This window comes from Oncorhynchus keta, chromosome 7 (assembly GCF_023373465.1).
Source record: "Oncorhynchus keta strain PuntledgeMale-10-30-2019 chromosome 7, Oket_V2, whole genome shotgun sequence".
In the NCBI taxonomy this organism is placed as follows: Eukaryota; Metazoa; Chordata; class Actinopteri; order Salmoniformes; family Salmonidae; genus Oncorhynchus; species Oncorhynchus keta.
The window spans coordinates 26,158,452-26,170,797 of record NC_068427.1 but is presented as its reverse complement, the minus strand read 5'-3'; the positions used below and the strand labels follow the sequence as shown (position 1 = coordinate 26,170,797).

The following is a 12,346-nucleotide window of genomic DNA, read 5'->3' as shown; positions in this document are numbered from 1 at the left end:
CACACTAAGTGTCTACTTCATTATGCACATGATCATAGTAATGCTATACATTCTGCTGCATAAGTGACAAACCCAACAATACAAGAAACGGACAGTGTTTTCTCATATCAAAATAGAGTGATTTATTTGAGACATTGAGTGTGAATTCATTGTTTAGTCTTGGAAACAGATGACCATATCCTAGACTGGGGTAGGAGAGAGATCGCTGTCAGTCACAGCATTTTATTCCACACTGGGCTTCTCAACATGCCAAGATGGCCACCAACCACAGCCCGATTCTCAGTCTGACACAGACAATATTGGCTCTCAGCAAAAAAACATCAACGCCGGATTATTTATATAAAAAAAAAATGAAATAAAATGCTGAAAAGGCATAAAAGGCATTCTCAAAGTGGTGGCTTGTTGGTTTGAAAAGACTGTCACGTTAGACCACGATAAGTACAAGTAGACATACTGCACACAAAGCTAAATCCATCATACAGGCAAGTCAAATAAATCCAATCTGACCATAGATCAGGCGGTGGCAATGTCGGGACCTCAACCCAACTCAACCAATCACAGCTTAGAAGCTACAGTAGGACTTCCATTTGACCAATCAGAGCCTGGTTGATCAGTCAGCGTGTAACCTGGGTTTCCACCAGAACGATCACCCTGCCAAACAAAGGAGTACTGTAAGAAAAGCTCAGTAGATGACTAGTGATGACACTTTGCTACTAAAGCAACATTAAGACAACACAATACAAATGTTCACAGCATCCTCTCCTTCTCAATCAGCATGTGCTCTGTCTGTTCTGATTTCCATTTCAATGGTTGTCATTAGGGCTGAATACAGACACGTCCTGTTTCACATCCCAGACCTGACCCAGGGGTAACCCCGACAAAACAGGTAGAGCCTACAGAATGTAACATCCCATCTTTATCCCATTCATCATTACCCATGGTCCATTCAGTTACGTTGAGGCACAGATCTCCATGGCTTAAAGTGTAAAGAGCCATCAGTGAAATGACTACAGTCCACTTCAGCATCACCTGACTTAACACACCAACCTGATACACACATAATTGTCAGAATAAAATAACATACATGGAAACAAAAGAAACATCTATCTGACGTGCACAAAATTGAATCAGGGTCTTGTAACCGAGTATCAGCAAAGAAAAGATGTGATAGCTCAAGCCAGTATTGAGCGTCTAGAAGATTACGTTAAAGTGTACTGAATATAAACATATATACACAGTATATAAGTCTGTGTATTTTTCTAATTTACATATCTTTACATTCATTAAATGTACATCCAGAAGGGAGAATATATGTTTATAAACCACGCTTTTTGCATATTTTCTTTTTAAAGTGAATTAAATGTCATTCAAACTTAGAGAAGTTAAACATGGCAGTTTGGTGATTTTGGTTGACCTTGATGTTATTAAATGCGAGCACAGAGCTACCGCATAGCGGCACCTTTTTTAACTCTGACTTTCAGAAGTCCGTTTGTGAAAAATCTGCAAGAAGTACTGTTTAAACAGGAACTATTCTCCACTGAGGACAATTTAAACATCACATAATTTGAGAATGCCAGTGCAGCAATAACAATGTCACTTTCCTCATGTCTCCCATATTGTTTCTCAACTCAGGACACCATAGGGCTAACATGTGCTTAGATACATTCTAAAACACAACCTTTCTCTCACAATGTCATGTCAAACACACCCAAAACACCGGTCTGTCTCTCCACACACCTCTTCCTATACAAACCCTCTTCCTCATGATTCAGACCCTAGCCAGATAACAGCAGGGCCGCTAGGCACCTTTTAAAACATGGCTGAACAAAATAAATTGGATTTCGTCCAGTATGTTAATTAACCCAGGAAATGTTCTTTGTGGTCTTAAACAGGAGACTCAAATCCACAAACTGAGGATTGCCTCTGTCATTAAGTAGTTTGTGGTTGTTAAAATGTCTCCTGTGTCCGCCCTATGAGGATGTCCTCCATGTTGCCAGGCCTGCTTTGAGCTATGAGAGTGTTTGCAGATGGCAGGGTCCAACTTCAAAGTCACTGCCAGGATGCTATTTTCTGAGATCAAGAACACATACCTGGAGGGCAAAGATAACATGATTAATAATACATATTATGCTTCGGATTATTTTGGTTCCTCTCCATGCACTTTTGAAAGCATTGGTCCCGAGACTAAAGCATTAGGGGCTTAGCTTTTATTCACCTTGGTTAAAAGGGATACTTTGGGATTTTGCAAATGAGGAAATTTATCTACTTCCCCAGTCAGATGAACTCGTAGATACCATTTTGATGTCTCTGCGTACAGTTTGAAGGAAGTTGCTAACTGGAGCTAGCACAATTGCTAACTACCGTTAGCACAATGACTGGAAGTCTATGGGTATCTGCTAGAATGCTAGTAGATGCTCATAGACTTCCAGTAATTGCGCTAACGCTAGTTAGCATTGGCTCACGAAACGAACTTTAAATTCCTTCATACTGGACACAAGAGACATAAAATGGTATCCACAAGTTAATCTGACTCGGGGGAAGTAGATAAAGAGCCTCATTGCCAAAATCCCGAAGTATCCCTTTAACATCTAGAAACGTGTGATTGACAGAGCAGCTCACAGATTACTGCACCTGTACATAGCCCACATATAATTGAGCCCAAACAACTACCTCTTTCCCTACTGTATTTATTTAGCTCATTTTTTACATTTATTTTTATTTTGCTCCTTTGCACCCCATTATTTTTATATCTACTTTGCACAGTCTTCCAACACCATTCCAGTGTTTTACTTGCTATATTGTATTTACTTTGTCACCATGGCCTTTTTTTGCCTTTACCTCCCTTATCTCACCTCATTTGCTCACATCGTATATAGACTTGTTTATACTGTATTATTGACTGTATGTTTGTTTTACTCCATGTGTAACTCTGTGTCGTTGTATGTGTCGAACTGCTTTGCTTTATCTTGGCCAGTTCACAATTGTAAATGAGAACTTGTTCTCAACTTGCCTACATGGTTAAATAAAGGTGAAATAAAATAAACAGTGCTTGCATGAATGAAAGAAAACAGATCATTACAAATGATATACAGCTTGAAACACAAATTATAATCCAACTCTACTAAAATATGACAACTTACTGATCCATCTGAAGCGCTAGCACCAACTTTGTCTCCTGTGCTGTTCCAACACACCTCGAAAATCCCTCCGGTCCCCCTGTAGCTATGCACCAAGGCTCCAGTCTGCAACCACAACACAACCAACTTTGGTGAGGACTGCTTGATGGCCATAGTTGCCTGCTCGACCTTACAACATCACTGATCTCACTGTCTGGGTAATGCATTGGGGCCAGGGGTTTTCCATGACCAAGTAATTAACTGTTGTAAGCTGCTATAACCTGTTTTAAGCTGTTATAATCTCCTGGGTGACTCACCATGGTGTTCCAGATGTGGACACACTTGTCGAAGGAGCCGCTGGCCAAGTGCTTCCCGTCAGGGCTGAAGGCCACACTGTAGACGGGCTCCTGGTGTTTGGTCAGGGTGTGGATACACACACCTCGCTCCACATCCCACAGACGCACAGTTGAGTCAAACGAGGCACTAAGGGGTACAATATAGCACATGGTCAGTTCTCCATCTACTAACTGCTATCTACAACATGCAAAGACATACTGTAACTGAAATACATGAAAGCTCTAACTTTAAGTTTATGTTAATATCAACAAGCCATCATTGGTCTTTCCATACGAATGTTAATTTACAGGGTTTGACAGGCGATTTAACACCTTTATGACAAAGTAGCAGCCGGGTAGTTTTTCCAGCTTTAGATTGACAACAACACTACATGGAAAGAAGGATATGAAAAGAAGGATATGAAATGTAAGAAACATGTCAATAAGTTTGCTTTGGTGGTCGACACAAATTCTATTTCAAAATGCTGATTCACAGAGCCAAAACAGGATGTGTGATTTTGTAGGATCAGTGATATGGTGTGAATATCTGTCACCACAAAAGGAGAGACACGGTTGAAAGCAAGTGTTAATGAAAAGAGAAGCAGACTTTCATTCACACTTTCTCATCAAAATGTTATTATTAGGTAGTGTAAGTCAACCTGGCTAGGTTGCAAATCTCACTGTACAAAGACAAAGGAAAAGATGGAGATACAAACTCAATGAAAAAAAGAAGTTCGGAAAGAACCAAATAAATCACAGGATCAGACAGGAGCTGTATCTTGGTGTACAATAGCCGCATTTACCTCAGATAACTATCAAGTTCCTCACAAGTCATAGCAGTAATGGCCGTTTTACATCAAGAATGAAATATAGACCCATCCCAGGGGATGCCAGTAGAGGTTGTAAATACCTCTGCTATTTGAACTGTAACATTTACGCATGCATTCATGTCTGGGTCATCGGCTTTATGTCCCTCAACGACTGACAGTTATTAGACCTGGGCGGATGTCTGGGACACTTTTTGACAAGAGACCCTTTCACTGGCACACACACTGCCCATTTTCAACTAATAAATCACAACGGTGTCCCAAAACAAGCTTAGGAGCTGTGTGTGTGTGTCCCACCTAGCCAGCATGATGTTGGCGTTGGGGTTGCTGGTGCCTGGGCCGGTGGGGCTCCACTTGATAGTGTAGATCTCTTTACTGTGGGCCTGGAGGTCATGGACACATGAGTCCTGCTTCATACTCCAGATCTGGGGAAGAGCACAGCACACTTTAAACTCACTATGTAATAATTACATTCTTATATTGACATATAGATCATGGTCATAGGAAAGAGGTGGAATTCATTGTGTGTCCAGAATCTTGCCTGAAGTAGCAGCACTGGCATTACCTTTAAAGTCATGTCATCAGAGCAGGAGGCTAGTAGCATCCCTGACGGGTCCCACTTAATAGCGTTAACTTCATTCTGAAACACACATGGGCAGATATCATGTAGACTCAGAGGACCAACACAAGACATCCTGTTCTTCCTACCACTAGTCACAAAATAATCTTATTTACTTTGCAGAAGTACAAAAGATGGGGAAAACACATTCAGTAGAGAAATCCTAAGTGTGACTATGTCCTCAGTAGTGTGAGATGTAGAGGTTAGAACACAGACGCTGTCTGTTTGTTTACCGTGTGGCCCTGGTAGGTCTTGAGCGGCCGGTCGCTGCCCAGTCGACACACGTGGATGCACATGTCTGTGCTGCAGGAGGCAAATGTTGTGTTGTTTTGCCAGTCCACGTCCAGGGCTGGAGCTGTGGTTAGGAGGCAACACATAGGGACAGGAGGGTTTGCAAAGAGTTAACTCACATCAGCCGGGAAGCTGAAGTCCTACATCTTTCTGTTCGGGAAACAGGGGGCTTACCTGAATGGAAGGGGAACTGCTGCTTAGCCTCTCCTGTGTGTGCGTCCCAAATGATTGTCGTCTGGAAAATGACAATAGATACATAGAAAATGCAGTACAAACTCTTGACAATTGGGGGGCAATGTTCCTTCTAATCTGTGCACGTAGTTACCCCGGGACTGCCGCGTAGAAGAAATATCAGCCTGCGCATAGAAGCATGAGATTGAACTTCACTAAACCTTCTTGAGTTTTCCCCGTTAGTTAACAATATCAATGTTTCCCTTTACTGTGGGAATTGTGATTGAACCAACTCAATACTAGCCACTTTCAACGCAACGTACAGAAACAAAACAAACTTCGCAAGACTTAGTATGAAAAACAAACTATGCAAGAGATTTTGTTTTAGGCAGAGAGCATCGGAGTAGGATTCTATTGCATTAACAGGCAGGACTCAGACCCGCACTCTACACAGACCGGTGCGCCATAACCAATCAGAGCTGCAGTAGGCCTATATGCCAATAGACCATTGCCATATATGGATTTGTACCATTAATTTTGAACTGGACTGTTTTACAGCATGAGTGGTCACAATTATTATGAGCTTGTTTTGAGATCAAAGTGAGAGCTGCATGTAGCCACGCGTGCATATTTGTTCATATTTTTTGCTGGTTGGCGAGTTATTAGTCCAGTTATAACTCATTTGTAGTAAGAAATGTGGGAGTGGTTGCTTCCTACAAGAGCACACAGCGTTAACATTTCTAGCCATCATAGAAAAGCGATTCAGGTAAAGAGCTGTTTTATATGTCTTAAAAGGGGCAGTGTTGTATTTTGAGACAGGCTTAAATAATCTAAGTAACCAATAGGCAGAGGGTAGCAGCATTTGTCTGTTATCTCTGTAATAACGGTATGGGACTAATAATGCATTTTATTTTGTAAAGTGGTTTCTTGCATCAAACACAACAAAAATGTTGTCACCTCCTTATCTGAAGGACAAGTGGATAAACAGGTTAATTTTACATTTACATTTAAGTCATTTAGCAGACGCTCTTATCCAGAGCGACTTACAAATTGGTGCATTCACCTTATAACATCCAGTGGAACAGCCACTTTACAATAGTGCATCTAAATCTTAAAAGGGGGGTGAGAAGGATTACTTAATGTCAAGCCCTGCATGTTTTTTCAAAAGTCTCATGGAATGTAGGCCTACATTGAACACCACACATCGGCTGCTACTGTAGGCTGAACGATAGAACAGCTATTTCCATGTTAAAATGTTATGGGATGCATTTTTTCCATTGTTTGATGGTAGGCCACTCTGGTAGGACTACATTATGATCAAATAGCCACAGTAGTCTACTTGGTCACTGTTAAAACAGTAAATTACAGCGGGTACAGCCTCAGTGTTCATAGTAAACGTGCACAGAATTTTCACAACGTTCAAGTTAACTCTCATCAGAACTGAAATTTGCTCAGTGCCCAAAGACATTTGAAGGAACCTTGTTGGGCGGTATACAAAAACATTCAGTCCGCATTCTTGAACTAATATTAATTGATTGCTACATGAGTGACATGATGCATTCAATCAAAAATACCTTATCTACACCAGCACTGAGGATACAGTTCCCTTTCTTGTTCCACTTCAGTGCAAATATGGGTCCTTTATGTTGGCCCAAGGTGCTCGCCAGATTACCTGTGAAAGACAAGAGTTTAATGCATCTGCACAGATAACAGTATGATTCAGAATGGGCATTGGGAACGGTTGTTTAATTGAATTAAAAAAAGCTACAAAACTCAGCATACCATCTTTTGTCCATATCCTTGCAAATCCATCATAGGATCCGGTTGCTAAGAGTGTCCCATCGCTCTGTGGGGTAAAACAGACCTGTTAGTGAACTGTCCTCAGTGTAGATGGCTTCTAATGTTCTGTTCCAGACCATTTCAGTCAAGTAAGAATAGATACAGTAGACGTGGATGGAATGGACCACTGAGAACTCACATTCCAGTCTAGTGAGGTGACATCTTTGTTGCTGGGGACGTCCTGCCCCCCCTCCCTGATGCAGTGTTTGAGCACCAGCTGGGTGGGGCTGCTGTTACTGTTCTCAATAAGGTTCCAGATCCGGGCTGTCGAGTCTCCCGACCTAGACACAAACAGATAGAATATAGAAGAAAAATTCAATACATAGTGTGTGTGCGGCAGTGTGTGTGTGTCGCTCTAGCCTCCCAAGTCCCAGAGAAGTCAACCCAGCACTGACCCAGTCCCTCCCCCTGCCACTCAAAACAAAGAGATGAAAGATCACTTATTCCGCTATGACAAGCAGTTTCAACATTATTTTACTGTAATAGAGGAGAACTTAACCTTTGTAACGATACTCTTTTTATGTCTTCACTCCGGAAATGTAGAACAGAGCAGACCCTACTCGACGGGAGTATCAATGAACATGATTGTGGCAAATAGATGCTCAGTTTGTTGCGTGCAGCATTGCGGTACCACATACTGCTAGCAGCATTTTAGCCTCAGATGGTTACATGCTCGCTGTCTGTTTTATAAATGTGCCATGAGCATAAAAATTGGCAACTTGTTCTCATTCTGAGAAATAAGCATATTTTTTATCAATGTAGGCCACTTGATTTCAACATCTAAACAAAGTGAACCAACCGGCTGTAGTTCACAAGTTTTAGAGATGGCCAGGAGGGTGTATTCATAACAGTTCAACTGTTCTACAGTAACTTGTTAGCAGGCAAAAATATCCAAGTTGGCTCGACTTGAAATATAAACATTAGCTGCCTACTAATTAGCAGTGGGTTCGAGTCTGAAATATTGTTTAAGAGACCGGTGTTAGTTTTCATGGTTTTGGTTATATATTCATAGACAGACTTGAAAAAAAAGCAGGTGAAACTATTTTGATAAAATAATTAGTCGGTCTTATGGTTAAAGGCTTATATTTGGTCTAGGTATAATTTTACAAGCCCCGAATTCATCAGATTATTCCAGACTGTTTAAAATGCAGTGTATTGACTATTAATTTTGTGCAACAAAGCGTATTTTGAGAAAATGTCAAACCATGTTTTATACATACATACACACACACAATATATATTACACACATACAGTATATATACACACAAGATTTTGGACACACCTACTATTTTCTACATTGTAGAATTATAGCAAAGACATCAAACATATGAAAAAACACATATGGAATCATGTAATCAAAAAAGTGTTAAACAAATTAACATGTATTTTATATTTGAGGCTCTTCAAAGTAGCCACCCTTTGCCTTGATGACACTTTGCACACATTCAATAAACAGGTGTGCCATGTAAAAGTTCATTTGTGGAATTTCTTTCCTTCTTAATGCGTTTGAGCCAATCCGTTGTGTTGTGACGAGGTAGGGGTGGTATACAGAAGATAGCCCTATTTAGTAAAATACCAAGTCCATATTATGGCAACAGCTCAAATAAGCAACAAAAAACAACAGTCCATCATTACTTCAAGACATGAAGGTCAGTCAATCTGGAAAATTGAGAACTTTGAAAGTTTCTTCAAGTGCAGTAGCAGAAAACATCAAGTGCTATGATGAAACAGGCTCTAATGAGGACTTCCACAGGAAAGGAAGACCCAGAGTAACCTCTGCTGCTAAGGATAAGTTCATTTGAGTTAACTGCACCTCAGATGGCAGCCCAAATAAATGCTTCATAGTTCAAGTAACAAACATCTCAACGAGAGGTCGACCGATTATGTGTAATGGTATTCCTGTGGTGAAGTAGAGGCGGACCAAAACGCAGTGTGGTTATATTGATTCATGTTTAATAAAAAAAGATAAACACGAACACTACAAAACAATAAACGTGGAAAATCAAAAACAGCCCTATCTGGTGCAAAACACAGAGACAGGAACAATCACCCACAAACACACAGTGAAACCCAGGCTACCTAAGTATGATTCTCAATCAGAGACAACTAATGACACCTGCCTCTGATTGAGAACCATACTAGGCCGAAACATAGAAATACCCCAAAACATAGAAAAACAAACATAGACTGCCCACCCAACTCACGCCCTGACCATACTAAAATAAATACAAAACAAAGGAAATAAAGGTCAGAACGTGACATTATGATTTTTCAACGCCGATACCGATTATTGGAGGACCAAAAAAGCCGATACCGATTAATCAGACAATTTTTTTATTTGTAATAATGAAAATTACAACAATACTGAATTAACACTTATTTTAACTTAATATAAAACATCATTAAAATCAATTGAGCCTCAAATAAATAATGAAACATGTTCAATGTCGGTTTAAATAATGCAAAAACAAAGTGTTGGAGAAGAAAGTGATATGTGCCATATAAAAATGTGTGCCATGTAAAAAAGCTAACGTTTAAGTTCCTTGCTCAGAACATGAGAACATATGAAAGTTGGTGGTTCCTTTTAACATGAGACTTCAATATTCCAAGGTAAGAGGTTTTAGGTTGTAGTTAATATAGTATTTATAGGACTATTTCTCTCTATACCATTTGTATTTCATATACCTTTGACTATTGGATGTTCTTATAGGCACTATAATATTGCCAGTGTAACAGTATAGCTTCCCCCCTCCTCGACCCTACCTGGGCTCGAACCCGGGAAGACATCAAATACAGCCACTCTCGAAGCATCATTACCCAAAGCTCCACAAAAGCCGAAGCGCAAGGGGAATAACTACTCAAAATCTAAAAGCGAGTGACGTTTGAAACAGTGTTAGCTCACACCCAGCTAACTAGCTAGCCATTTCACATTGGTTACACCAGCCATTAGGCTGATAGGCTTGAAGTCATAAACAGCGCTGTGCTTGCGAAGAGCTGCTGGCAAAACGCACAAAAGTGCTGTTTGAATGAATGATTACGGGCTTGCGCTCAGTCAGATTGCTTTATCAAATCAGACTTAATTATAACACAATAACGGCGGCAGCGTAGCCTAGTGGTTAGAGCGTTGGACTAGTAACCGGAAGGTTGCGAGTTCAAACCGCCGAGCTGACATGGTACAAATCTGTCGTTCTGCCCCTGAACAGGCAGTTAACCCACTGTTCCCAGGCCGTCATTGAAAATAAGAATATGTTCTTAACTGACTTGCCTGGTTAAATAAAGGTAAAATAAAAAATAAAATAAATAACACAATAACAAACAGAAATACGAGCCTTTGGTCATTAATATGATCGAATCTGGAAACTATCCTTTCGAAAACAAAACGTTTATTATTTCAGTGAAATACGGAACCGTTCGGTATTTTATCTAACGGGTGGCATCCCTAAGTCTAAATATTCTTTTTACATTGCACAACCTTCAATGTATGTCATAATTACGTAAAATTCTGGCAAATTAGTTCGCAATGAGCCAGGCAGCCCAAACTGTTGCATATACCCTGACTGCGTGCAAGAGAAATGACACAATTTCACCTGGTTAATATTGCCTGCTAAACTAGAGTAGTAGTTATAACTAGTGATTATGATTGATTGTTTTTTATAAGATACGTTTAATGCTAGCTAGCAATTTATCTTGGCTTCTACTGCATTCGCGTAACAGGCAGGCTACTCGTGGAGTGCAATGGTTAGAGCGTTGGACTAGTTAACTGTGCAGTTGCAAGATTGGAACCCTGAGCTGACAAGGTGAAAATCTGTCGTTCTGTCCCTGAACAAGGCAGTTAACCCACAGTTCCTAGGCAGTCATTGAAAATAAGAATGTGTTCTTAACTGACTTGCCTAGTTAAATAAAAGGTATAAAAATTCAAAATAAATTACTGATTTCCGATTGTTATGAAAACTTGAAATCGGCCCTAATTAATCGGCCATTCCGATTAATCGGTCGACCTCTAATCTCAACAGCAACTGTTCAGAGGAGACTGAGTGAATCAGGCCTTCGTGGTCGAATTGCTGCAAATTAACCACTACTAAAGGACACCAATAATAAAAAGCGACTTGCTTGGACCAAGAAACACGAGCAATGGACATTAGACCGGTGGAAATCTGTCCTTTGGTCTGATGAGTCCAAATATAAGATTTTTGGTTCCAACCGCCGTGTCTTTGTGAGACGCAGAGTAGGTGAATGGATGACCTCCACATGTGTGGTTTCCACCGCAAAGCATGGAGAAGAAGGTGTGATGGTGTGGGGGTCCTTTGCTGGTGACACTGTCTGTGATTTATTTCAAATTCAAGGCACACTTAACCAGTATGGCTAGCACAGCATTCTGCAGTGATATGCCATCCCATCAGGTTTGAGCTTAGTGGGACTATAATTTGTTTCTCAACAGGACAATTACCCAACACATCTCCAGGCTGAGTAAGGGCTATTTTACCAATAAGGAGAGTGATGGAGTGCTGCATCAGATGACCTGGCCTCCACAATCACCTGACCTAAATCCAATTGAGATGGTTTGGGATGAGTTGGACTGCAGAGTGAGGGAAAAGCAGTCAACAAGTGCTCAGCATATGTGGGAACTCCTTCAAGACTGTTGGAAAAGCATTCCAGGTGAAGTTGGTTGAGAGAATGCCAAGAGTGTGCAAAGCTGTCATCAAGGCAAAGGGTGGCTACTTTGAAGAATCTTAAATATATTTTGATTTTTTTAACACTTCTTTGGTTACTACATGATTCCATATTTGTTTATTTCATAGTTTATGTCTTCACTTATTATTGTACAATGTAGAAAATACAAAAAAATAAGGAAACACCCTTGAATGAGAAGGTTTTTCCAAACTTTTGATTGGTAATGTACAGTTGAAGTCAGAAGTTTACATACACTTAGGTTGGAGTCATTAAAACTTGTTTTTCAACCACTCCACAAATTTCTTATTAAACAAACTATAGTTTTGGCAAGTCAGTTAGGACATCTACTTTGTGCATGACACAAGTAATTTTTTCAACAATTGTTTGAAGACATATTATTTCACTTATAATTCACTGTATCACAATTCCAGTGGTCAGAAGTTTGCGTACATTAAGTTGACTGTGCCTTTAACAGC

General features: G+C 40.2%; 1 protein-coding gene across 1 annotated transcript in view; it reads right to left on the bottom strand.

Annotated features, from left to right (window-relative positions):
• Nucleotides 1-97: 97 nt before the first annotated feature.
• LOC118386224 (F-box-like/WD repeat-containing protein TBL1X) overlaps nucleotides 98-12,346 on the bottom strand; it is a 43,807-nt gene continuing 31,558 nt past the window's right edge. The window contains exons 6-15 of the mRNA XM_035773772.2: nucleotides 7,338-7,479; nucleotides 7,142-7,205; nucleotides 6,934-7,031; nucleotides 5,363-5,423; nucleotides 5,131-5,252; nucleotides 4,844-4,918; nucleotides 4,576-4,703; nucleotides 3,434-3,599; nucleotides 3,141-3,242; nucleotides 98-2,090 (exon numbers count right to left, since the gene is read on the bottom strand). Coding sequence (XP_035629665.1) covers nucleotides 2,064-2,090; nucleotides 3,141-3,242; nucleotides 3,434-3,599; nucleotides 4,576-4,703; nucleotides 4,844-4,918; nucleotides 5,131-5,252; nucleotides 5,363-5,423; nucleotides 6,934-7,031; nucleotides 7,142-7,205; nucleotides 7,338-7,479 — 985 coding nt within the window. The 3' untranslated portion in view covers nucleotides 98-2,063. The remainder of the gene's footprint in view (nucleotides 2,091-3,140; nucleotides 3,243-3,433; nucleotides 3,600-4,575; nucleotides 4,704-4,843; nucleotides 4,919-5,130; nucleotides 5,253-5,362; nucleotides 5,424-6,933; nucleotides 7,032-7,141; nucleotides 7,206-7,337; nucleotides 7,480-12,346) is intronic.